The 27,292-nt window shown below is 36.6% G+C and overlaps 1 protein-coding gene across 2 annotated transcripts; it reads left to right on the top strand.

The window, feature by feature from the left end:
* Positions 1 to 252: 252 nt before the first annotated feature.
* On the top strand, positions 253 to 27,292 carry MOB4 (MOB family member 4, phocein). Of its 2 annotated transcripts, XM_021702935.1 has the most exons (8): positions 253 to 349; positions 3,541 to 3,603; positions 13,633 to 13,733; positions 18,110 to 18,152; positions 18,342 to 18,428; positions 23,489 to 23,568; positions 24,985 to 25,096; positions 25,224 to 27,292. In XM_021702935.1, the coding sequence occupies exons 1-8, from the start codon at positions 290 to 292 to the stop codon at positions 25,353 to 25,355; spliced, it is 678 nt and encodes a 225-aa protein (XP_021558610.1). In that variant the 5' UTR covers positions 253 to 289; the 3' UTR covers positions 25,356 to 27,292. The 2 variants fall into 2 exon arrangements, with proteins under 2 accessions (XP_021558610.1, XP_044769306.1); XM_044913371.1 differs by lacking the exon at positions 3,541 to 3,603 and having other exon boundaries at positions 258 to 349.

A 27,292-nucleotide genomic window follows, 5' to 3' on the forward strand; every position in this document is an offset into this window, starting at 1 on the left:
CGGCCCCCGCTGCAATGTCTCTCCCTTCCTCCACGTCGCGGCGTGTGAGCCGTCGGCTGTTCCTTCTTTCGTGTCCCTCCCTCCGCCAGCCGGTCCTTTCTGGGACTCCTCCCGGTCCTCCCGCCCTGCTCCGCGCGGGCTACGGCTGATCCGTCAGTTACCGCCCCTCCCTGGCGCCCGGACCCAGAGCGCCGCTCCACTCCGTCCCGCCCCCACCCCGCCCCCCTCTGGCTCAGGCAGACTTCCCCTACATCCGGGTATCGACTCCAGCCGCCCAGACTCTGGCACTATGGTCATGGCGGAGGGGACGGCAGTGCTGAGGCGGAACAGGCCGGGCACGAAGGCGCAGGTACTATCTTTGCACCTTTCCTACCGGGGAACTCTCGGTGGCGACGCTGGCCGCCCCGGAGAGGAAGGTTGGGGTGAGGCGGTAAGCTGGCGGGCAGGGGTACGCGTGCCCGGCCTGCTCTTCCGGAGCCGCAGCCCCTGGGTCTGGCTGAGGCGGCGGTGGCGGATCGCGAGGCCTGCGGAGTCCTGACTTGAGGGTGGGCATGAGGGGTGGGTCGGAGCGGCGGGCGGTGACCGCCAAGGCTCGGGGCTGAGAGCGTGTCAGCAGCGACTGCCTGTTCTCGCCTCTCCCCTGAACCACAGCTGACCATCGTCGGAGGGGCGCGGCCCGCCAGGTGGTGACCCTGGGGGTTTCGTGAGGGTCGGGGCCGCCACGGCGGGAGGGGGTGTAAACACAGCCAACCTTTTTCTGGCTTCCGGTTCCTACCTGGTTTGTGACCTGCCTGCCCGGCTTCTGCCATCCAGCTTGTCTAGCCGGATCCGGGTGGTGATAATTTACTTTATCCTCCTCCTGCAGTTTGCCTTTGACCATTTCTAGCTGCAGCTGTTCTCTGCCCCAGCAAGTTTTCATCATCAGATTGCCCTGGTTAGATGTCATTCCTTATTATGTGAGGCATAGTCAAGGAATGAACTGATAATAATTTTATCAACTTTTAGTAGGGCAGTATTTGGGGTGAGTTGGTGTTCGTTTAGGTGTTGATTCTGGGGGTTTTTCAAAAGACGGGGTGCCTCAGATTTAAAGAAAAATCAAACAGGCATTTAGATTTGATGTGATTAATCTACCAGCTGAAATAACGTTGCTGTTGAGTATATGCTCTAAAATCAGAAGAGATGTGTTAAAGTGTAATTTTAAAGAAAAAGTGATATAAGTGGGGGGGGGGGAACCCAGGAAAAAACCATGGAGCTCTGACCATATGTCAGAGAATAGATTTCAATATCCTGTACAGAATTTTGGAAAGGGAGTCCTTTCAAAATATCTTTTAGATCCAGACACTTCCTACATCCATGTTACAGATAAGGAAACTGAAGCCCAGAGAATTGACTGCATTTGCTCAAGGTTAGATAGTCTCTGGATTCTTAGTTCACTGGTGACCTTTTCTCTTTAACAAGTTTTTATTAGTACTGAATTTTAGAGTATTGAGCTTAAACATTGTATTATAGAGTCAAATTTAGCTGTCAGTTATTTCTGGAACTGACATTTATATATTACTGGAAATTTATATGTTATTTCTTTTTACTTTCCAAACTTTCTTTATAAATGCTCTTTTCTCAGATAACTTTACTTCTTATTTATATGAATGGGAATTTATTTCTTTTTACCTTTTGCAAACTTTATTTATAAATGCTCTTTCCTCAGATAACTTCTTATTCTTTGGAAACATTGTTTCTCCTAAGTGATTAACTTTTATATTTTCATATTCAGAGGTCGACTTTTGTACTCATATTCTGAGAATCGCCATTCATTTTTATTTACTCAGTTCTTAATTTTGAAAGGTTATAAAATATTTTAAGTTAATACTGTAACATCTGTTTCCTATGTTATAAGTCACATAAGAGAAATCTCCTTTGCTTTTTTCCACATTGTCATAGATCAAGGTTGTTAAATCATCACAGGAAAGGTCAGGATTAAAAGAAGAAAAGACTGCATAAGCAGCATTCTTTCCTATTCCTTCTGTCACTAATTTCCTTCAGTGAAATAGGTCTATTCTAAATGATTTATTTAGAACTATCTTTCTACTTTTTCTACTTATTTTTTTTTAATTAGTTAGATTGGGATATAGGCACATAGTTGGTTTTCAATAAATGTTTATTCCCTGAAGTAGATGAGAATGTTCATTAAGCTGATTTGTGGTTCTTTTTGTGTTTATATGACAGGTGTGATGAGACAAAACATTTGATTACCAGTTACAGTTTTGTGTGTTTTCTGATATTTTTAAAACAAAGTATTTTACAAACTACCTTAATTTTTTTTAAAAAGGAAAGTATAGTCAAAGCATATTGATAGAAACAAGTTTCAGTATAAATTACATAGGAACAATTTAAAAACTAGTCTTCAATAATATTTAGATGGTATCTAGGGAGAGGCATCCTGGAACAATTTCCAGAAAGTTTTTATTTCTTAACATATTAAAACAAAGTTCATTTTCATTCATACAGGGCAACTATAAAAAAGAAAGATACGAAAAGTTTAAGACACTTAAGAAGGTATACTCATCATCTACACTCATAACTAAGACATTACTAATATAGATGAATCCCTCTTTATCACATTCTTCTGTTCTGTCTTCTACCCACTCTTCCCAACCAATGAAGATGATTATTCCTTTTCTTCATACTTTTACTATGTATGCATTATATCTGTAGGTATGCTTTGGATTTCTTAAACTTTTATTCATGTGGTATCATACACTGAATTCTTCAGTTTGCTTAAGGTGTTTGGAGACTTACCCATGTTGATTGGTACAGGATTATAGATCATTGGTTCACTACTGTTTCCCCCAGTTATACCCCAGAGACATTTATCTGTCTGCTAAGGATACATAGGTAGACCTTGCTGAAAAAGTCAGTCAGATGGGAAGATTCTTAATCACTTAGGGGAATGTCTGTGAACTGGACTATCTATAGAGGAATTCAGAACCATTGCAAGGTGATCCACAAAAGTATTGATCGCCCTTAAAAGAAGGCTGGATGACTACTTTTTGATGGAGCTCATATTTTGATTGAGAAATTTAAAACACCATTTGTAATTGGAATAATAATTTATAATGTTTGTTTACAATAGTACTTACGGAACAGTAACTACCCCCACCACAAACTATTCTCTTTCGGTAAAAAAATGATTCAGTGCTTGGAGATTCTTTTTCAGCTTAACGTTTTGAGAAATGTTAAACCACCATAAACAAAAAAGTGATTGATTTATCTCCTCAGGTAATACATGGAAAGTTATGGGAGCCCTATTTGAGGGATTTGTAGTTGAAAAAAATGTAACTTATAGTTCAGTTAAATAAAATTTTGGTTCATTTAAAAACATTGAATAAAGTTCTCTTATTCACTGATAATCCTGTTATTTATAGTATGAGAGCTTTTTTCTCTGGTGTAACTTGGGAACTTTATTAAAAATTGAAGCTAATCATAATAATGTTGCTTTTTTGTAACTTTGTATGTGCTTTAACAATGAGTTTTTTTTAATAGGATTTCTATAATTGGCCTGATGAATCCTTTGATGAAATGGACAGTACACTAGCTGTTCAGCAGGTAATAACTGTAGTTTCTTTTGCAACTCCAATAACCTAAGCATTTTACCTCTCTTGGCATAAATATTCCTGTATCTTTTAACACAAGTCTGAATCCATGGAAATAACAGAGTGCCTGTTTAAAGCTTTTATCAATCCTCCATTTTGTTTTAAGATGATATAGTAAACTATAACGAAGCTTAAGTACATTTTAGTATCTATTAATATCTACCAAATTAGGGTACCAAATTTTATTTTAGAGTGAATTTAATTCAGTTAATTGAATGCTAAATTAAAATAACATAATTAAGTGGGAAAAATAACATAGTTGGTGACTGAACACTTGAGAACATATATCTAAATTCACTAAAAGTTACCATTCTTTTTTTTTTTTTTTTTTTAAGATTTTTTATTTATTTGACAGAGAGAGACACAGTGAGAGAGGGAACACAAGCAGGGGGAGTGGGGGAGGGAGAAGCAGGCTTCCTGCTGAGCAGGGACCCCGATGTGGGGCTTGAACCCAGGACCCTGGGATCATGACCTGAGCCGAAGGCAGACACTTAATGACTGAGCCACCCAGGCACCCCAAGTTACCATTAGTTCTTAACTTTTGTGCAGCTCTAATATATTTGAGGGCTAAGATGCCTCCCTTTAGGTTGTTGCCACTATCAGGTAGCTTACTAAGGCAATGATTATCAAGGAGGTGGGTCTCTGTAGCATGTGTGGTTTTAAAAGCCCCTCACGTGACTCTTACACATTCTTACTGAGAATCGCATATATACTCATTGGGTTTAAAAAAAATGTAGCAGTTCTTCCAAAATGAATAAAATCTATAATCTGGGGAAAAATAGTTTCTATAGCTAATTATTAAAAGTTGCTTTAAGGAGTTAACAAAAGGATGACTGAAATTAGGGTGCACTAGTATATTGGACTAGACATTGGTTAACATATTTAAAGGAAAAATACACAACAGAGAGGCCGTTTGGCTTTATCTTGATGGCTAGATAATAAACGTAGATGGCTATTTGGATTTATTGTGTTATTTGAGGATCCCGGAAAATGAAATAGGAATATGGTTGAATTCTTTGAGCATAAAAAACAATTGATGATACTAACAAATCCTAAAAACCTTTAGAATGGACTCAGTATAATATTTAGATACTTAGCCCAGGAAATGGGCAAGCATTCATGAATGAATGGCTATTTGTTCATTGCCTTTTAAGAATGTATTGTTCAAACAAATATTTATTGGGCAATGAGATAAGCCTTGTGGAGGATACAGAAATATAAACCTAGAGCTCTATGCCTGGAAATTGGGAAAAATTAGAGGAAAAGTGTATAGGTATTTCTCCCTTTGAAAGTAGAGGTTGTGGGCGCCTGGATGGCTCAGTCCGTTAAGCATCTTCCTCCAGCTCAGGTCATGATCCTAGGGTCCTGAGGTCAGCCCTGGGTCAGACTCTCTGCTTAGCAGGGGAGTCTGCTTCTCCCTCTCCTTCTCCCTTTTCTACTGCTCGTGTGCTCGCTCTCTCACTCTCTCAAATAAAAAAATATTTTTTTTATAAAAAGTAGAGGTTGTGTGCTGCTACTTTATTGAATTTATTTGAACAATTTTTTTGTGGAATCTATAGGGTTTTCTACATATTGAGAGCATGTCATCTGTAAACAGGTCATCTTCCTTTCTAATCAGGATTTCTTACCTAATTGCCTGGCCAGAACTTCCAATACTGCTTTGAATAGAAGTGGCAAAAGCAGGCATCTTTATCTTGTTCTTGATCTTAGAGTAAACCTTTCAGTCTTGCACATTGAGTATGAGGTGCAGTGTGGGTTTTTCATATATGACCTTTATTATGTGGGGTTATTATGTTACTAGTTTCCTTCTATTTCTAGTTTGTTGACTGTTTTTATCCTAAAAAGGTGTTGAATTTTTCAAATGCACCAATTGAAATGAACATGTGGGGTTTTCCCCCCTTCGTTTTGTTAATGTGGTGTATTGATCAGTTTTTGCATGTTGAACCATCCTTGCATTCTAGGAATAATCTCACTTGATCATGATGTATAATCTTTTTAATTTGCTGCTGAATTAGGCTTGCTGGATTTTTGTATCAATGTTCATAAGGGTTATTGGTTTCTAGTTTTCCTCGAGTGTCTTTGTTTGGCTTTGGTATTGTGCAATGCTGGCTTCATAGAATGAGTTAGGAAGTATGCCCTCCTCTTTGATTTTTTGGAAGAGTTCGAGGAGGATTGGTGTTCTTCAAATGTTTGGTAAAATTCACCAATGAAGCCACAGGGTCCAGGGCTTTTCTTTGGTTGCACAACAGCAGGGGGAGAGGCAGTCCCTTCTGAGTGGGGAGCCTGATGTGGGGCTCGCTCCCAGGACCCTGAAATCAGGACCTGAGCAGAAGGCAGTCACTTAACCAACTGAGCCACCTAGGAACCCCTAGAATTGGTTTCTTAATTGCCTTTTTGGATTATTCATTGAAGGTGTATACAAACACAACTGATTTTTGTATATTGATCTTGTATCCTATTGCTGATTTTGTTTATTAGATTTATTAGCTTTCCTGTGGATTCTTTGGGATTTCTGTATATAGGATTATGTCATCTGCAAGTAGAGATAGTCTTTTATTTATCTTTCTTGTCTAATTGCTCTGGCTAGAAATTCTGCACATTGTTGAATAGCAGTGGTGAAAGCTGGCATCCTTGTCTCTTTTCTGATTCTAGAGGGAAACCTTTCAGTCTTTCAGCATTGAGTATGATGTTACCCATGGGTTTTCATAAATGCCCTTCATTATAATTAGGAAGTTCTCTTCTTTTTTTTTTTTTTTTAAAGATTTTATTTATTTGACAGAGAGGGAACACAAGCAGGGGGAGTGGGAGAGGGAGAAGCAGACTTCCTGCGAAGCAGGAGCCTGACGTGGGGCTTGATCCCAGGACCCTGGGATCATGAGCTGAGCTGAAGGCAGACGCTTAATGACTGAGCCACCCAGGCGCCCCAGGAAGTTCTCTTCTATACTTAGTTTTCTTAGGATTTTTATCATGAGAAGATGTTGGATTTTGTCAAATGCATTTTCTGCATTGAGATGGTTGTGGTTTTTTCCCTTTGTATATTAATATAGTGTATCCATTGATTTTTTAAAAAAATTTAAAAAATTTTTATGTCTAAGTAATCTCTACACCCAGTTTGGGGCTCAGACTCATAATTCCGAGATTAAGAGTCACATGCTACACTGAGCTAGCCAGGTGCTCTGATTGTTGTTGTTGTTGTTTTTTTTTTTAGTTTTGACTTTTCATTCCTTGCAGCTTCCTTTTGACTGATGTTTGTATAGTATATCTTTTTCCATCCTTTTACTTTTAACCTACCTAAATCATTATATTTGAAGTAAGTTTTTTGTAGTCAGCGTATAGCTGGGTCGTTTTCCTTGTTCTTTGTGATAGTCTTTGTCTTTCAATGGGTGTATTTAGGCCATTTAATATTAATTTAGTTATTGGTAGATATGTTTAGATTTATATTACTGCCATCGTATTACTTGTTTTCAGTTTGTTCCCTCCTTTTTTTGTTCCTTTCCCCTTTTCTGCCTTTTTACAGAGTGAGCATTTTTATTATTTTAATTCTAATTTTGAGTATCTTTTTTTTTTTTTTTTTTTTTTTAGGATTTTATTTATTTATTTGAGAGAGAGAGAATGAGAGAGAGAGAACACATGAGAGGGGATTGGGTCAGAGGACGAAGCAGACTCCCTGCCGAGCAGGGAGCCCGATGCGGGACTCGATCCAGGGACTCCAGGATCATGACCTGAGCCGAAGGCAGTTGCTTAACCAACTGAGCCACCCAGGCGCCCCTTGAGTATCTTTTTTTAATTTTTATTTTTAAAAATATTTATTTATATGAGAGAGAGAGTGAGCACGGGTCAGAGGGAGAGAGAGAAGCAGACTCCCCACTGAGCAGGGAGCCAGTTGCAGGGCTCGATCCCAGGACCCTGAGATCATGACCTGAACCAAAGGCAGACACTTAACCGACTGAGCCACCCAGGCACCCCTTGAGTATCTCTTTATTTTTTTATTTATTATTTTTAAAAGATTTTATTTATTCAATAGAGCATGCGCACACAAGCGGCGGGGGCGGGGAGGTACGGGGTAGGAGAGGGAGAAGCGGGCTCCCTGCTTAGCAAGGAGCCTGATGTGGGGCTTGATCCCAGGACCCTGGGATCATGACTTGAGCCGAAAGCAGGCGTTTGACCAACTGAGCCACCCAGGCGCCGCAAGTATCTCATATAATATTTTTGATAATTGCTCTAGAGATTACTAAATACTTTTCAGTCTACTTAGAATCAGTGTTTTAACCACTTTAATTGAAATGTAAAAACTACCTTCCTATAGATCCCATTATCCCTTTATGCTTTTGTTGCCTGTATTACATCTACCTACATTGAAAACCTCATCAGACAATGTTATATTTTTTGCTTTCATCTGCCAAACATATTTTAAAGAACTCAGGAGGAGATGACCTATTATATTTATACCCAGATATTTATAATTTATGTTGCTCCTGATATTCTAAGTTTTCTTCCAGTGTTATTTATTCTTTTCCTTTTGTCTAAAAGTACTTCCTTTAGCAATTCTTTTAGAGTGATCTGCTGGCTAGGAGTTATCTTTAGTTTTCGTTCATCTGATAATGTCTTTATCTTCATTCCTGAAGGGTATTTTTGTTAGGTACAGAATTCTGGGTTGACTTTTTTTTTTTTAAGATTTTATTTATTTTGAGAGAGAGAAAGCGAGTGAGCATGGCGGGCGGGGAGGCACAGAGGGAGAGAGACAAGCAGACTCCTCCCTGAGTAGGGAGCCCGACTATGAGGACAACACAGGACTCAATCCCAGGACCCTGGGATCATGATTTGAGCCAAAGGCAGACTCTCAACCGATTGAGCCACCCAGGTGCCCCATTCTTTTCTTTGAGTACTCTCAACATGTGCCATTCCCTCCTATCTATGGTTTCTGATGAGAAAGCTGCAGTTTTTAAAATATTTTATAGGTCCTGTGTCTTTTTTTCAATGGCTTATCTTTAGTTTTTGGCACTTTGATTATGTGTCTAGGCATGGATTCTTTGGGTTTTCCTGTTTGTTGTTCACTCTGCTTTTCTCTATTGTGGTAAATATATGTAGTATAAAATTTACCACTTTGCCATTTTAAGTGTACTTTTTTTTAAGTTTTTAGTTTAATTTTTTAAGTAAACTCTACCCCCAACATGTTCTACCAGCTGTGCCAGCTAGGGCCCCTTAAGTGTACAGTTCTGTGTGGCATTAAGTACATTCACATTATTGTGCCATCATTACCACCTCTTATCTGCAGATTTTTTTTTTTGGTGGTCAGCAAAGCAAAGTTTATTGAGTGATAGTAAGAAGCTCCCGAAGAGGGAGGGGACCCGAGAAGTTGCCCTTTCATCTTTTTTTAAAAGAACTTTTCAACTTTAACAGATGAAACTCTGTGCCCATTAAACAATAACAGCTTTTCACTACTCCCTTCCCCCAGCACACTCATCTTCTTGAGTTGATATTTTCATGTGTTCTTTGTATACCAAGTAATTTTGGATTGTATTCTGGACATTTTGAATTTATGTTTGGACTCTGGTTTTATTTAATCCCATGGAGAACGTTGATATTTTTGTTTTAGTAGGCTTTTGACCTGATTAGATACAGGCTGCAGGTTCCAGCCAGATTGAGGTTCCAGTGTTGGTTCAGTTTTCAAAGCCTTTGCACTACTCCTTGAATCTGTTCTGTGTGTACCAACCCATGGTCAGCCTGGGTGAAGGTATATCCATTAGCTCAGTTCTCCATCTGTCATACGCAAATTATGATCAGATCAATGCATGTGGGCATGCACAGATTAGGATAGAGCCCAGGAGTTCCTAAACACCTTTATGGGGTCACTTCTCTGAGCTTCACTGTCTCTAATATCTCTCTGATACATTCTGGTTTCCTGGGGCCCATCTGTTTGGTCCTCCAGCCAGAAATCACTTACTAGAATTGTGTTGGCAGTTGTGGAAAGTAAAGAGAGAAAAAGAAATAAGGTTTGATCCCACCACCAGATGGAGAGGATGGGGTTCTCTTCCTGAGAATTTTGTCTCTTGCATTTTTCTGTTGGCAGCTGCTTTTGCTGCCACTGTGGAATTGTCTCAGGTGTAGACTGTGAGAGGGGAGAAAAAGCAGAGGGCAAAAACCCAGGAGCTTTCTTCCACTCTTGTTGAGTTTTAGGAGTGCCATTTTCCACTCCTTGAGACGGAACTATGTAGTTTCTCCTGGATCTGTCAGCACCAACAGTGCTAATTTTTGGGTTTTATCCTGAATTGAGTTGAGGCCAGGGGATACCAGAGGACAAAAGAAACGCAGCAAACTCACTGCCAGTTCAGTGATACCTTGAATTCTGGTGTTCTTTCCAGGTCCTCTTTCTGATATTTGCTTTACAGAGACCTCAAATTACTGCACTTTGAGTTCTGTCCAGATTTTATGGTTTTGTTCAGTGGGAGAGAAATTTATTTGACAGAGAGCACAAGTAGGGGAAGCAGCAGGCAGAAGGAGAAGCGGGCTCCCTGATGCGGGGCTCAATCCCAGGACTTGGGGATCATGACCTGAGCCGAAGGCAGTTGCTTAATGACTGAGCCACCCAGGCGCTCCAGGAGAGAAAAGTTGATGTGTGTTTACTCCATCTTACCCAGAAGTGGAAGCAATAAAATGCTTTTGCATGGTATTTTACTGTGTATTTTACTCTTTCCAAATGATTTCTAAAAACTGCTTTAGGAAAAGTCTTACATAAAATACAGTACTAGATCATTGTAATTATTAATAATTACAGCCCACAGGAAATCACTAGAAAGATATTTTTCTGCCTTTTTCATAACAGAAGGAAGAAGAATTTCATGCTGTTTTTGACTTAGTCTAAAATCTGATATAGTAATTACTGTACTGAGGAGACTTGAAAGGCTTGGGAAGTGAGTATATATACTGAGAGCATCTGAAATGCTAGTGAGCTTGATCAAGGTGACAGTATCAGGTAGAAGTGGTAATGCCTTTGGAAGCTAACAAAAAGTTTCTTTTCAAGAAATGGTAATAAGTTAGGATTTTAAAGTCCTTAGAAGCATAAAGAACACTATTGTTACGAGGTGGTTTTCTGGATTTTTTTTTTTTTTGTAGATTTCCTTAAAGATTACAAAGCCAGTTTCTTAAGTAATAGTTGTACAGTTTACTCAGTTTCAAAAAGTCTTAGCATTAAAATTCAGAAGCAAAAGTTTTAAGTAGTAATGGTAAATGCTCTTCTGTTTAACTGAATTACTAAACAACATAATAAAGGTAATGTTGAAGAGGTACTTAATATACAAGCTTTTCATGATAGAGCTAATTCTTTTTTTCTAATTTTATGTTTGTCTGTCTTCTGATGCACATGAAAAAATTAATCCTAGTTTAGATTTATATCACATTATGATGTGTGACAGAATAGAGAAACATGTTGCAGTTATAAATCGTTAGTTTTCAGATAGTTTTTGAGGGTGATAAAAATAATTTTCCAGAATAAACAGAAATTAGTGATATTACTCAGAAACAATGTAAAGAGTTCCCTAAGATAAAAGTTAAATTCAGTGAGCATTAAGACATTTACTTTTTTTTAGCTCGTTTTAAAGATAGCTGTCTCTATTTGCATAAAAGTATGGAGGACAGTTCAGAAAACAATGACATTTTTGCTTTCTTTCAAAGTTAAGGATTTCTTCTGTTCTCTTAAATATTTTACACAAATTATCTAGATTTGTGTAAAAGGATTCTAGATTCCCTAAAGATTGACAACTTGTAATTCTACTTACAAAAAATTTAATTATTATAAGTAAATTGTTATTAAATATGTGGTTAAAAAATTAATATTGATTATGAGCAAACCATGTTGCAGAGAATATATTTTTGTGTGCTAACTACCAAACTGTTTTTGGGACCACTAAAGAATATTAAAGAATCAGGGTCTACACTCCATTTTTGGTAAATTTTTTCTCCCTAATCCTTCACGGCTTTAACATTTCAGGTAATTACATATCTTTATTCTTGACTTCAAGTAATGTAGTTTAGGAAAAGACAATAAAAATTTGTTAAAAATCTCCTATGTGCCAGATGCTAATACTAAAATTTAAAACAAAACTAAGTCTCTTTATTTGAGGGAGACCCTCAAAAATAACTAAGTGCTATATATTAAATATAAATAAATGCTTGTAAGAGTTCTATAGGAGGTATAATGGGAGCAGGAAAGATAGGAGTGCATAGACAAATTGCTAATTTAGATTATATAGTGACAAATGGAGGAAATCAGAGGGAGTTCTGTGAGTACTAGAATAATCAGGAAAGATTTGAATGTGCTGGGGGAGAAGGAATTTGGAAAGAATTGTATGGAGTTTGAGGTGGCCAGTGGAAAAGGTAAAGAATTTGCTATTTTCTGCTTGAGAGAATCAGTTTCATGCAGAACTTTGAAACTTAGGATAGGGTCAGAAAATCAGGAAGAATGGTTTAAATAGGCATTAGGGAGTCATTAAAATCTTTTGAGCAGGCTTTTCACATGAGAGTAATACTCAAGAAACGTTGCCTGAAAATAAGCATAATAGATAGGTGTAAAAAGGCCCTGTAGTTTAAGTTTCTGTAATCAGGCATTTTAATCTAATTTAGCCTATTCAAATTTCAGCTCAAGGCATGATCTCAGGGTCATGAGGTCGGGCCCCTTTCAGGCTCCTCACTCAGTGAGTAGTCTGCTGGAGATTCTCTTTCTCTGTCCCTCCCCCAGGATTGCAAGCGTATGTGTACACATGTGCTCATTCTCTCTCTCTCTCAAATTTCAGAGTATTTAAATCATAGATTGAATGAAACATTAAAAAGATCTGAAATTTAAAGTTTTATTTTATTTAAATTAAAAGTGGAGCGCCTGGGTGGCTCAGTCTTTAAGCGTCTGCCTTTGGCTCAGGTCATGATCCTAGGGTCCTGGAATCCAGCCCTGCATCGGGTTCCCTGCTCAGCGGGAGGCCTGCTTCTCCCTTTTCCACTCCTCCTGCTTGTGTTCCCTGCTCTCGTTGTCTCTCTCTGTCAAATAAATGAATAAAATCTTTAAAAAAAGAAAAAAAAAAAAGTGAATGTCCATGCCTTTTTTTTTTCCTTTTAACTTAGTTTTTCTGCTAGTCACTTTTTAAAAACAACTTTATTGGATACCACATACCATAGAAATCGCCCATTTAAGATATACGTACATGGTTTTTATTTTTATTTATTTATTTATTTATTTTTTAAAGATTTTATTTATTTATTTGACCGAGACAGAGATAGAGAGAGCAGGAACACAAGCAGCGGGAGTGGGAGAGGGAGAGCAGGCTTCCCGCCAAGGAGGGAACCCGATGTGGGACTCGATCCCAGGACCCTGGGATCATGACCTGAGCCGAAGGCAGACACTTAACGACTGAGCCACCCAGGCGCCCACGTACATGGTTTTTAGTATATTCACAGGGTTGTATACCATTACCACAATCTGATTTTAGAACATCTTCATTCCCCACCCGAAAGAAATCTCATTCACATTAGCAGTTATCTCCATTCCCCTTTGTCTCCTCTTCTTTCCTTTGTCCTAAACAACTACTATTTTTTGTCTCCATAGATTTGCCTGTTCTAGATTTGCCTGTTCTAGATAATTGATATTAGTGGAATCCTATATTATGTACCACAGTTATATTGTCTACATTTTATGTTTTTATGAAAATTATAGTTTACAGTTTTGATCCCACATCCAGTCCTGGTGAGTACCATATCTGCACTTACATGGTAGATCATATCCCAGAGAAGTTGAATTGGAGAAAGCATAGGTAAGGGTTACCTCCTTTCTTCTGAATTAGTGATTATGATTCTGTACGTGGTTTCCTATTTTATGTATAACCCAGAAATGTTGGAACATAAGAGCAGCCATGTATTCAGAAATTAAATATATTTAACATAAGATTTATCATGAAGTATAATATTTTAATTCACTTTGAGAACTTTTTTTTTATAGTATATTCAACAAAACATACGAGCAGATTGTTCCAATATTGACAAAATTCTTGAACCACCTGAAGGCCAAGATGAAGGTGTATGGAAATATGAACATTTAAGGTAAATCTTCATGATATATCAAAATAGTAATAGTACTTCCACTTGTAAAAATAACCTTTGATGTTGATGATTATGAATTGCAAATAAAATCATTATGTAATCACAGACTAAAAAGCCAAATTTAAAAGCTTTTGTGTTTTCAGTGTGATAAAGTTTTCAACTTTGTGATTGTTTTCTTCATTTATGGGTATGGGCATTATTATCTATTTACACAGCTTTTTGTTCTTTTGTTCTTTCTCTCTGTCTCCCTCTCCCCCCCTTCCCTCTTTCTCTTTCTCTCTCTTTTTTTCTTGTAATCTCTACACCCATCGTGGGACTTGAACCCACAACCCCAAGATCAAGAGTTGCATGCTCTGAGCCATGCCAGGCGCCTCTACACAGTTTTTCTTAACCACAAATTATCCCTTAATCACAAATGCATTATTTCTATTTATCCACTCATACTAACTTTATTTCTCTGTAGAGGATCACAAGAAGGTCCTAGTCTAGGCTTGGTATCTGATGAGTTGCCTGTTAACTACTGTGAACTTCTAGTCCTCCATGTGATAAATAAAGATTAATTTTAATTCTGGGGGCACCTGAGTGGCTGTAGGTTAAGTGTTCGACTCTTGATTTCAGCTCAAGTCATGATCTCAGGGTCATGAGGTCGAGCCCCCGTCAGGCTCCTCACTCAGTGAGTAGTCTGCTGGAGATTCTCTTTCTCTGTCCCTCCCCCAGGATTGCAAGTGTATGTGTACACATGTGCTCATTCTCTCTCTCTCAAATAAATAAATCTTTAAAGATTAATTGTAATTCTGAAGTAAGGAGTTTGGGCACTTTTCATGATGCCCTTTGAATGAGAGAATTGATGACTAGTGAATGATTAGTTAACTAGAGTTAACTTTCAAAGCAGCTAAATCCTGAAGTTACTAAGTTGTTTCCAGAAGTTACAAACTTCCCACTATAAATGGGAACTGAGATGAGTTGATAGGTTAAATATAAAGAATGTAGCATGAGATATATGTTCATCAGGGTTTGTTACTTTTTGAGTTGATTTTTAAGTAATAAGTGGAGTAGAAATAGGACTTGCCCTAAATAGATCACATTTCCTGCTAGACATTGTTAAGACATGTCTTGTCATAACAGTTCAGCAGTATCAGGTTTTTAAGACTTTTTTGTATTCTGCCAGTTTCTTGGACATATCACTTGACTAATTGATACAGGTTTTGTTTTGTTTTGTTTTTTTAAGAGTTTATTTTTAGGTAATCTCTACACCCAACAGGGGGCTCAAACCCACAACCCCAAGATTAACAGTTGCATGCTCCACCGACTGAGCCAGCCAGTCACCCCGATCTAGTTTTTTAAAACCACATCTTAATACATGATAATTGAAAGTATGAATATGTAGATATTTTCCCATTCCTATAAATCAAGATAACACTTCAGTGCATATTCTTTGCCTTACTTGAATTAGCTTTGAAAATAACTACCTACTTACCTCTTGGGATTAATGATGAAAATAAATGAGGATGTTTTTTCCACTACAAGTATAATTCCAAACAAGTGAGGGCTGATGTTAGAGTTCACAGATTTAGATTGATTGATTGATCATAGGGCTCCATACCCAACATGGGGCTTGAAATCTTGAGATTGAGTCACATGCTTTACTGACTGAGCCAGACAGGTACCCCCAAGGACTGATTTTAGTATACAAGATCTTAATTTCAGATCTAAGAACTTCTCCCTATTTATTTATTTATTTATTTATTAAGATTTTTATTTATTTGTTTAACACAGAGAGAGAGAGCACAAGGAGGCAGAGCAGCAGACAGAGGGAGAGGGAGAAGCAGGCTCTCCGCCGAGCAGGGAGCCCGATGCGGAGCTCGATCCCAGGACTCTGGGATCATGACTTGAGCCGAAGGCAGCCACTTAACGACTGAGCCACCCAGGCACCCCTACTTCTCCCTATTTAACTTAGACTATAAAATATGCAATATACAAAACTTATAAAATCTTTATCCTGTTCTCTTCTGATACTGTTATTTTTATTTTTTCCCTTGAATACTATCCAATTTATTTTGGTTTGATATTTATGTATTATACATTACATATATTCTTTTATGTTTTTATCATAGTGTATACATCTTTATAGTTCACAAGAAGAGTTTCAAAAGTAGCTTTTTGGTTTTTTTCATGTACTTGGTGTAATTGATTTGAGGCTTAATACTTGCTCTCATTGGTTAATATTATGATGTTAACAGGACTTCATTCAAATCTCTCACTAGCCCGTATGGAATCTTTGTAATTAGGAAAAGATGTCCCCTCCCCCCCCCCTTCTGAGTGGATACAATCCTATGTCAGGATCCCCCATGGTTTAGAGATTACAGTGTAGGCCGGATTTCAGCTCTGGTTTGTCTCTTCAGCTGCACAACTGTATGTGTTAGCCCTATAATGAATTAACTTGAAGCTGTTATATTTGTACTGTGTGCCACAGTTTGTACCCATAACACTGCCAAATCAGTAGCTTAATTTTGCTGTTGGTCCATAAGTGAGCTAAACTAGATGAGAAACTTATTTTTCACCACCTGTCTTTATTACCACTTAGTGGAAAACAACTCAAAAACCTGTATGTAAGGGGCGCCTGGGTGGCTCCGTCGTTAAGTGTCTGCCTTCGGCTCAGGTCATGATCCCAGGGTACTGGGATTGAGCCCCACATTGGGCTCTCTGCTTGGCGGGAAGCCTGCTTCTCCCTCTCCCACTCCCCCTGCTTGTGTTCCCTCTCTCACTGTGTCTCTCTCTGTCAAATAAATAAATAAATCTTAAAACAAAACAAAACAAAAAAACCTATATGTAACATGCAGGCTACAGATATGGGGCAGTAGAGGGTGATGTGATGATTCAGAAATAGTGTTATTTTTGTGATCTAAGAACAGCATTATTGTTAGGGATCTGAAAGGAAATACATTCACAGACAAATGAAAATTTGACTCCTTATTTGCTTTCTTCTGTTATCATATACTTTAAATAAGTAGTTTTTCTTTCATATGTGGGCAGGGTTTTTATTTGTTTTGTTTTTGCCCTTTGGGACTCTCTTTTATCTTCTACCTTTGTAGGTTTTCGCTTTGCATTTTTAGGGAATCAGATTGTTCTCATTTGTTGGGGAAACATAATAGTGATTAACTTGGTAAGATTTTTAGAGGGAATGTGTTCGGTATTTTGACAGCAATAGAATAAGTTAGCTTTATGACATAGACGATTATTGTTTTTTCATATAAAATAACAAGTTTGTTTAAAAATGATGATGTTATGAAATTTCCTTCATTCTTCATTTATTCAGAAATGTTTTTTGAACACTTACTATGTTCCAAGCATTGTTCTAGGCTTTATAATACTCAGTTTGGCAGTTGTAGAAGAAAAGTATATCATGAAAAAAATGCTTACAATCTACTAAGTGACCAAAAAACAAGTTACAAAATTGTGTATGATATGATCCCAGTATATTTTAATCTTTGCATAGAAAATCAAATTTACTTGTAAATAGTAACTTTTGGAAAGAGGTGGTAGAATTATGGAGGATTTTCTTATTGTACATTATATATTCATGTTTGACTTTTTATAAGGAGCATGGTGTTTGTAATTGGAACAAAACTTGTTAAATATATAGGAATATAAATGTCTAGTCTTTTTTTTTTTTTTTTTTTTTTAAGATTTTTTTAGAGAGAGCAGCACAAGCAGCAGGGAGGGGCAGAGGGAGAGGAAGCAGGCTCTCTGCTGAGCAGGGATCCTGACGTGGGACACATCCCAGGACCCCTGGATCATGACCTGAGCGAAGGCAGACCCTTAACCAACTGAGCCACCCAGGCGCCTCTAGTCCTTTTTCTATATATGTTTGTGTATAGATATATACACATAATTTTTTACATAACTGGAATCTTACTGTGAATATAAACATAACCTTTGTTTATGTATATACCAACAATTTACGACTCTGCAATTGCTGATTTTCAAAAAAATATATGTACAAACATCTTTGTACATATATCTGCATGGAATTTTGATTATTTTATTAGAATAAATTCTTAGAATGACTTAGAAAAAAATATACACTTCCTAAGAGTCTTAGTATATATTTCCAAATTACTTCTCAGAAAAATTGTATGAATTTCCAGTGTATAAGTCTGATCAACTCAGTGTACTCTGATATTGGACATTATTAGGATTGTTAGTTTTGGGTTTTACTTACTAATCTGTATGTCTTTTTAAGAAATGTGCCATGTAAATTCAGATGGTGTTGATAATGGTGATGAGAGAGGAAGGATGGTACTAATGGCAATTAGTATTCTAAAAATAATGTGGAGAATGGATAAGACTTTTCATTTATGTATTTGCATTTTTAGGCAATTCTGTCTTGAACTAAATGGACTTGCTGTCAAACTTCAGGTAATATTTTCTTTAAGTTAAAGCTATATTTGGAAGTTCTGATTTTTTTCTGTTTTTGTAACCTAAGGTGTTTACAAAGACTTACCCAACATTTCTAATTCTAGAATTTTACATGGAAATGTAGTAACCCAAATGATAAACTTTTTTTTATTGTTTTACGTATTAAGAAATGTAACTCTTTTGTAACAGAGTGAATGCCATCCAGATACATGTACTCAGATGACAGCAACTGAGCAATGGATTTTTCTTTGTGCAGCTCATAAAACTCCAAAAGAGGTGAGAAATTATGAAATAGAATGACTAATAAGATCATCATAACCTAAATCTCTCCAAGAGAGTGGTAGATAAATTTTTAGTGTTCACTGTTTATTTTGCCATTTGGTTTAGAGTTCTTATTGCAAATTTATTGCCACAGTGCTATTTTAGGATTTCTTATGATTAGTATCATTTTTGTAACTGGGCAATATCATGGGTTAGAACTCACTTTATGATTCGCTGGCTATCAGAATAACATTATCTGTCATATCATGCTGATATTTAATGTATAATGGATGACATATACTTGTTTAATTTTTTGGTTCAGTCATAATTTCTTTTAGTCATAATTTCTTTTGATAGGAGTAACTTGGTGATTACTAGTTGATGCTTAATCTGTTAATGAAATGTTGCTTTCGGGCTTTTTAACTTTATAGGTCAATATTTTTTACTCTACATTTTATTAATATTTCCTACTATTTATTTGAAACCCACCATAATGATTTTCCTCTCCATCATTGGTCCTACATTGAAAAAGTTATTCATGTTTTCTCCTCATTTAGTTTTTGTCAAGGTGAGGGTATAGGAAGTAGCAGTTGTTTATAGAACATTTTTAGTTAAAAATAATTCCTTCATATTATCTAATAGCCAGTACATAATTCAGTTTTCCTTAGTTATCTCAAAAATTACAGCTGGTTGTTTATGCATTGCATTTCCCTTGATATGCATTCCCTTTTAATCTGTAGTACTTTTTACTTGAAACTTAAACTTACTGAAAATATTTGGGTTAGGCCAGTTCTATAGAATTATAAACCATCAGATGATCATTTTATTGTTAGACTTCTGTGGCTTGACAACAGGTGACTTTCTAGTTGCAAAATGAACATCTGGTGTTCTTTTATTTGAGAATGTAAATTCTCCAAAATAAGGAGTATCTGGTACCTGTCTAAGCAGATAGTACTTATTTGGTTGACTGTCTAAGCAGATAGTACTTACTTGGTTGACTGATTTCATTCAGGGTGTTACTTCTTTTGTGTTAGTTAATTGAAGCAATATTAAGATTTGTGTATCATTTTGTATCTGGGAAAACCCACATAGCAGTTTATTGATAATTTACTGAAATTGGCTATTTAGTTGCAATTAGGAAATTGAATCAAGAAGGCTAGTTTGATTTTGGCAAATAATGAAGATGCATTATTCTCACTTTAGAGTGGAAAAGATACCCAGTTTGTGATGTATTGTGAGATTTATGTATACTCTCCTTGTTGCATCTACTTTTTTCTTGATTAATATTAAATGTAAGATAGCATTAGGTCATGTGAATGAGTCTTAAAAGTGCAACATTTCTTGCTGAAGGCAAGCTCCATTTGAATTGTCCATGTGTCAAGGGAGGATAATGGTAGAATTTTCAAATGGTAGTTGTATGGAGAGGGATTTTTGGAAAAATACAAACAAAAGAAAATCTTGAAAAGATACTTTCTGAACTCTTGGAATAATTTTGCAGGCAGGAAATAATAGCAACTAACAGGTGAGTAGCTAAGAAAGTTGCTCTTCTGGTTTAAAAGAATGGGGAGGATTCTGAAGTGGAAGAGGCAGGATACTCCCCACCAGTGATGATTTACTCAATGTCCTTGAGAATTAAAGAAGCAAATTGAGTTAATTGTACACAGTGATAAGTGACAAAGGTTACAACGTGTTATTATCTGCTCATCCTTTGTCACATGCAGACTGCAGTAGCATTATACATAGATACTTGGCAAAATAGAATTTATAAAAGCTTGTTAGTATTTGGTAACGAGTATTTTGCCAACTTTTTTGCTGTTAAAAATGATACAAAGTAGGATGAGTTAACTGAGAATTAATGGGGGGGGTGAGAAAAGGAAGGAAGCAGCTAAAACAAGGTAAAACCTTTCCCCCCACTCCAAAAAAATTTTTTTTCAGAAACCAGTTAAAGATCTAAAGTTATGCTGATACAACAATAGCTATGAACCACAGGTGGCTACGGAGCATTTAATGTTGATAGTCCAATCTGAGATGTGCTCTAAGTGTAAAGTAAAATACTGATTTCAAAGAATACTGAAAGACAATGTCAAATAGCTCATTAAGAGATAACTGGGGGTGCCTGGGTGGCTCAGTCATTAAGCGTCTGCCTTCGGCTCAGGTCATGATCCTGGGGTCCTGGGATCGAGCCCCGCATCGGGCTCCCTGCTCAGTGGGAAGCCTGCTTCTCCCTCTCCCACTCCCCCTGCTTCTGTTCCCTCTCTCGCTGTGTCTCTCTCTGTCAAATAAATAAATAAAAAATCTTTAAAAAAAAAAAAAAGAGATAACTGGATATCTGCATACAAAAGAATGAAGTTAGACCGCTACCTCACACCTTATGTAAAATTTAGCTCAAAATGGATCAAAATCCCAAATATAATAACTAGAATTATAAAACTCTTAGAAAAAACATGTGTAACTCTTCATGACCTTGGACTAGGCACTGATTTCTTAGATATGACACCAAAAGCACAAATTAAAGAAAAAAATATAGATCAGATTTTATCAAAATTAAGAATTTTTGCCTCAAAGGACACTGTCAAGAAATGAAAAGACAGTCTACAGAATGGGAAGAATATTTTTTTATAAATCATATCTCTGATAATGGTCTGGTATTCAGATACATAAAGAACTTTTGCAATTAAACAGTTAAAAGAGAACCCAATTAAAAAATGAGCAAAAGATTTGAATAGACATTTCTCTAAAGAAGAAAAACAAATGGCCAGTAAACATAAAAAAGATGCTCAACATCATTAATCATCAAAACCACAATGAAAATGGATAAACAATGTATAGAATGGAATATTATTCAGCCAAAAAAGAGAGTGAAGTTCTGATATATGCTACAATGTTGATGAACCTTGAGGACATTATGCTGAGTGAAATAAGCCAGACACAAAAGGGACAGATACTGTATGATTCCACTTACATGAAATATCTAGAAATGATGGTGGGCATGGGATGTTGTTGCTTAATGGTTTATAGAGTTTCTGTTTGGGATGATGAAAAACCTTTGGTTGGGGTGCCTGGGTGGCTCAGTCATTAAGTGTCTGCCTTCAGCTCAGGTCATGATCCCAGAGTCCTGGGATCAAGCCGGGCATCGGGCTCCCTGCTCAGCGGGAAGCCTGCCTGTCCCTCTCACACTCACCCTGCTTGTGTTTCCTCTCTCACTGTCTCTCTCTCTGTCAAATAAATAAATAAAATCTTTAAAAAAACAAAAACCTTTGGTTGGAAACGCATAGTAGTGATGGTTGCACAATAGTGAATGTAATTGTCACTGGGTTGTACATTGAAAAAAGGTTGAAATGGCAGAATTCATCTGAATCATATTTTTTTAAAAGACTATTTGAGAGAGAGAGAATGAGAGAGAGAGAGAACGCACGAGATGGGGGAGGGTCAGAGGGAGAAGCAGACTCCCTGCTGAGCAGGGAGCCCGAATCATGACCTAAGCCGAATCATGACCTAAGCTGAAGGTAGTTGCTCAGCCAACTGAGCCACCTAGGCGCCCTCATCTGAAATATATTTTACCATATTTTTTTTAATGGAAAAAGAAAAGATACACTCCACAATGGCATACAGTTCATCCACTAGAATGATTAAAATATAAAAGATAACCAGTGTTGGCCAGGATGTTGAGATAGTAGAATCCTCATACACTGCTATGATAGGACTGTAAAATACTGTAGTAGCCACTTTGGAAAACAGTTTGGAAGTTCCTTAAAAAGGTAAGCATAGTTATGACTTAGCAATTCCACTCTTAGGTATATACCCAAAAGAAATGAGAACACATGTCCATACAAAACTTGTACACTAATATAGTCACACTGTTCACGATAGCCAAACACGTTTCAACCAAATTTTCAATAACTAATGATGAGTAAACAAACAAAATGTGGTATATGCACACAGTGGAATATTATTCAGCCATAAAAAGGAATGACGTCTATAAGGGATTACAGCATTTTTTGTATATTAGAAACATTAAAGTGTAAAAAGATTCTGAATAAAAGAAAAATAAAATACTTATGCTGCACTGTGGATGAGCCTTGAAAACATGCTAAGTGACACAAAAGGCCACATATTATTCCTTTTTTGTTTTTGTTTTTTTGAGAGAGAGCCCATGTGGGTGGGGGGAGGGGGAGGAGCAGAGGGAGAGGGAGAATCTTTTTTTTTTTTTTAAGATTTTATTTTATTTATTTGACAGAGAGAGACACAGCAAGAGAGGGAATACAAACAGGGGGAGTGTGAGAGGGAGAAGCAGGCTTCCTGCTGAGCCGGGGGCCCGATGCGGGACTCAGTCCCTAGGACCCTGGGATCATGACCTGAGCCAAAGGCAGACGGTTGAGGACTTAGCCACCCAGGCGCCCCAGAGAGGGAGAATCTTAAGCAGGCTCCATGCCCAGCTCCAAGCCCAGCGTGGGGCTCTATCTCATGACTGAGATCGTGACCTGTGCCGAAATCAGAGAAGTCCGAGGCTTAACTGACTGAGCCACCCAGGCATCCCCGTATTACTCTATTTTTAGGAAATACCCAGAAATACCCAGGCAAATCCATGGAAGACAGAAAGTAGATTAATTGTTGCTTCAAGTTAGGAGGAGGAGAGAATGAGAAGTGACTGCTAATTGATACTGGGTTTCTTTTTGGGGTGATGAAAATGTTCAGGAATGTAGTTGGTGATGGTTACATAAATTTGTAAATATACTGAAAACTTGAGAGTTGTATATTTTAAAAGAAATTTTATGGTATGTGAATTACATCTTAATTTTTAAATACCCCAAAGCTCATTAATAATTTTTATATCAATTATATGTTGACATAATTTTGGCTATATAGAGTTAAATATATCATCAAAATTAATTTCAGCCGTTTTTTACTTCTTTAATGTAACTTTATTTGTTGTAACATTGAATTTTACAGTCATTCTGATATCGTAAGAGACTTTTTTCTTCAAACATGCTCAGGTTTTTGGAATAAGACAAGTATATAATAAACAGACCTCATGTAAGAGGTATGATGCATTTTTTATATCCTTTCTTTTATAGTGTCCTGCAATAGACTATACTAGACATACACTTGATGGTGCTGCATGTCTTCTGAATAGCAATAAATATTTTCCCAGCAGGTAAATAAAATTTTTAAATGGTGTTAAACTTTTTGGATTTAATTTAAAAGATTGGTATTTTTATTAAAACACACTAGGTTGCTGTTAATGCATTGTATTCTTTAAACTTTTTTTTTTTTTTTTTTTTTAAGGCTGTTGTATATTTAGCTAGTTCAAAATTACTCAGATTTTGAAATTAAGGTTGTGGTTAAACTAAAAGCAGCAGGACTTGGCTCCCAAAGCTCACAGGTCAGTTTAGTCAAGGGTGTAGTCCCTGCTGCTGCTGTGTGTCATTCTCCAGGGCTCTCCCTCTCATGTTTTAGAGTTGGAATATTTACACATTTATTTACTTGAATCTCTGTGATAGAGCTAGCATCCTCTTACACAGCATGCCTAAAAAGCAGAATTTCCTAAGTTGGACTGCTTGTTTTTGAAGGATTCCTTATCCTCGCCTACAGGTTTTTAAGATCTGGAAAGAAGCTTCTCTATATTGTGATATATTACTGGAGAGGTTTGTTGAGTGGCCTTTTATTCTATTAAGATATCTGTTACCAGGTGGATAGATTTGGAGATTCTTTCCCCTAAATATAGAGCTCATGTAAAATATGTTAAAAAAAAATACTGGTTTTTGCTTCAGTATCCTATGTACATTTTTAAAAATTTTTTATTTTTTAAGTAATCTCTACACCTGACATGGGGCTTGAACTCACAACCCCGAGATCAAGAGTCGCCCGCTCCACTGACTGAGCCAGGCGCCCTTACATTTTTTTTTTTTTACGTTTTTTTTTAATACCAAAATTTGTAGGCATTTTTTATTTAAAAAAAAAAAATGAAGTTGTATAGAATAAAAAACTCCTTTTAGTGGTTTTATTTTTTTTATTTTTTTATTTTTATTTTTTTAAAAGATTTTATTTATTTGACAGAGAGAGACATAGCGAGAGAGGGAACACAAGCAGGGGGAGGGGGAGAGGGAGAAGCAGACTCCCCGCCGAGCAGGGAGCCTGATGTGGGACTCGATCCTGGGACTCCAGGATCATGACCTGAGCCGAAGGCAGTCGCTTAACCGACTGAGCCACCCAGGCGCCCTCCTTTTAGTGGTTTTAATCATCTGTAGTGGGCAAAGTGTTAATGTTGTCAGTGCTATGTTTTAGTAAATTTTGATTTGTCAGGGATTTAATTGCATTGAACTTTAACAACGTTCCAAAACTTGTAATACTGAATTTCTTAGGCACTGTGGTTAGGTAGAAAGAGCACTGGCCCAGGAGTAAAGAACAGGGGTCCTAGCCCTACTCTTGCCACCTACTAGCACTGTGACCTTGCACTGGTCACTTTTTTCCCCTAGGTGTAAGTTTCCACGCTTGTGGATTGAGAAGATTAGACTATATTGTTTGTAAGATCTGCCCAGCTCTATGAATCTGATTTCTTTCCCATTTCTAGGGTTAGCATAAAGGAATCATCTGTAGCAAAACTAGGATCAGTATGCCGTAGGATTTACAGAATATTTTCACATGCTTATTTTCATCATCGGCAGATATTTGATGAATATGAAGTAAGTATATTTCACTAATTCTCCTGATGCATTCTTATCAGAATGACAATAATATATGTTGATGTTATGTCTAGTTTTTTGGTTTTGAATAGTAAGTTAAAATGACTTTTTTTCTTTCTCTCTACAGAACGAAACATTTTTGTGTCACCGGTTTACCAAATTTGTGATGAAATATAATTTGATGTCCAAGGATAACCTGATTGTACCAATTTTAGAAGAGGAAGTTCAGAATTCAGTTTCTGGGGAAAGTGAAGCATGAAGGGAATCATATAGAAAAAAATGTACTGATCACATAATTAACAATAATTATGTACTGTATATATATCATTTTAGACACATCAATCATGTATCCATATTATAGCTTCTTTGTTTAGTATAGGTTTTTGTATGCTGAGTGTTGCCTTTTAAAATGGGAAATACTTTTTAAGTTATTCATGAGCTGTATATTCTCCAGTGTGGCACTCATGGTTTTTAAATAAGATTAGTATTATCTGTTTATAATGCCTGTTAATAAAAGAATTTACAGTTTGGTAAAATTGCTGCTAAACAATCATTGGATCACAATCCTCATCAAATAAACCCATCTATAAAAAGATGAGTGAGCTTGAGGTTTCGCACAAGCTGTTTACTAAAGAAATAGTAATATTTTCCTTTGGTTTTACCCCTAGGTTAGATATTCTAGAAAATTCTGTAGTACACAGTTCAGTCTTAACTGTTAACTTTTCAAAAATGAGATGAAAATGTTTTAAAATTCTGTTTATAGGTTTTGATACACATGATTATGTGTATAATCCAAATATAAATTCAAGTGAAGTATTAGTAATACTTATATAATCTTACTGTGCTACATAAAGTATATTCTAGACCAGCATACTTGGAAAGGATTTACCTTTCAGCAACAGCAGACTGTTAAATACAAGATGATGATAGTGATAAGGCATGGAAATGACATTCCCACTGGAAACCTGCCCTGTCCTTCCGTTCTCATATCCCTTAATTCCCTATCCGTACTACATTAGCTGAGAAGCTTTTCACTACACTTGAGTTAGTGTGGCTTATACCTATTTATATTTGTATTAATTGCTTACAGATTATACCTCATATTAGCAATTACATTACACTACAGGAAAAATGTATTAGCATAGGCTCTTATCTTTGTTTTGCAAAATTGTTCTAATTACTTGGAGAGCAGTCTTTAAAATAGTTTGGTTCTTCTTGTTAGTAGTATTAATCCTTTCATCTAAGCATATAAATAACATTTAAATAGAGTTGAAAAATACTGTAGTATTTATTTTACATCCCTTCCCCACAAAGTTTATGTTTGAATTATATGCACTTGTGTGTGGTTTTTTTTTTTGTTTTTTGTTTTTTTTGCAATAATTCACAGCTTCCAAGGGTGTTGATGGTCATACATTTTTTGGACTTTGTTATGATTCAGTGTCTTAAAGATTCAACTGCAGATTTTACAGCCTTTTAATCTACTGAATGCAATTTTCAACAAAGCACTGGAGGTCTTATTGCTAAACTGGTTGTAATGAGGCACTAAGGGTAAAAAAAATTATACATGTAGTGAAGAAAATATTTAAATCCATCTCTTGAACAGACTTAACAAATGGGAACTTTTTTTCATTTAAAAGGGTTATTTTGAAATGAAGATGAAAACATATTCATCTTGATTTTTTTTCAAATTTGAGGAAATAATTTATACCATATTATACAACAAGGATGTATAGCAGAAATGTGGGAAATAGTAGCAAATTGAGGTGTATGTGTATATATATTTATGCCTTTCCAAGCCTGCCAGTGTATTTGGCCTTGAACAGTGCTATCCCAGCAGCCAGTCATTACTTTAACCCACAACTATCTTTTTAAGTTTTATGTTCATAGTGAAAGGAATGTTGACTTTGAAATTATGCATTTATATTAATGTCACTATAAACCAATGGGAATAGTAATTTTTACACAAACTTGCTAAATATTGGGAGACTAAATTACTAAGTTAATAAATGATATATAGCAATGTAGCTGATCTCTATAGATGGTGTCTCACAATGGATTTCTGTTGCTTATTTTCTTAGTGAACATTTGAACTAAGGCAGTGGCTGGGATTGGTGGTCTGGCTAAATATTTTGAAACACATTCTGAATAATATGACTTGATGTTAACGGGGAAATAAAATACGTTTTTTCTTACTCA

This window comes from Neomonachus schauinslandi, chromosome 3 (genome assembly GCF_002201575.2).
Source record: "Neomonachus schauinslandi chromosome 3, ASM220157v2, whole genome shotgun sequence".
NCBI classification, from domain to species: domain Eukaryota; kingdom Metazoa; phylum Chordata; class Mammalia; order Carnivora; family Phocidae; genus Neomonachus; species Neomonachus schauinslandi.

Excerpts from the sequence above, each read along its gene's own strand:
- MOB4 (XM_021702935.1), top strand. The coding sequence starts at position 290 with ATGGTCATGGCGGAGGGGACGGCAGTGCTGAGGCGGAACAGGCCGGGC. Across the intron at positions 18,153-18,341 it reads GACTTGCTGTCAAACTTCAG|AGTGAATGCCATCCAGATAC; the intron begins GTAATATTTTCT and ends CTTTTGTAACAG. Across the intron at positions 18,429-23,488 it reads CTCATAAAACTCCAAAAGAG|TGTCCTGCAATAGACTATAC; the intron begins GTGAGAAATTAT and ends TTTCTTTTATAG.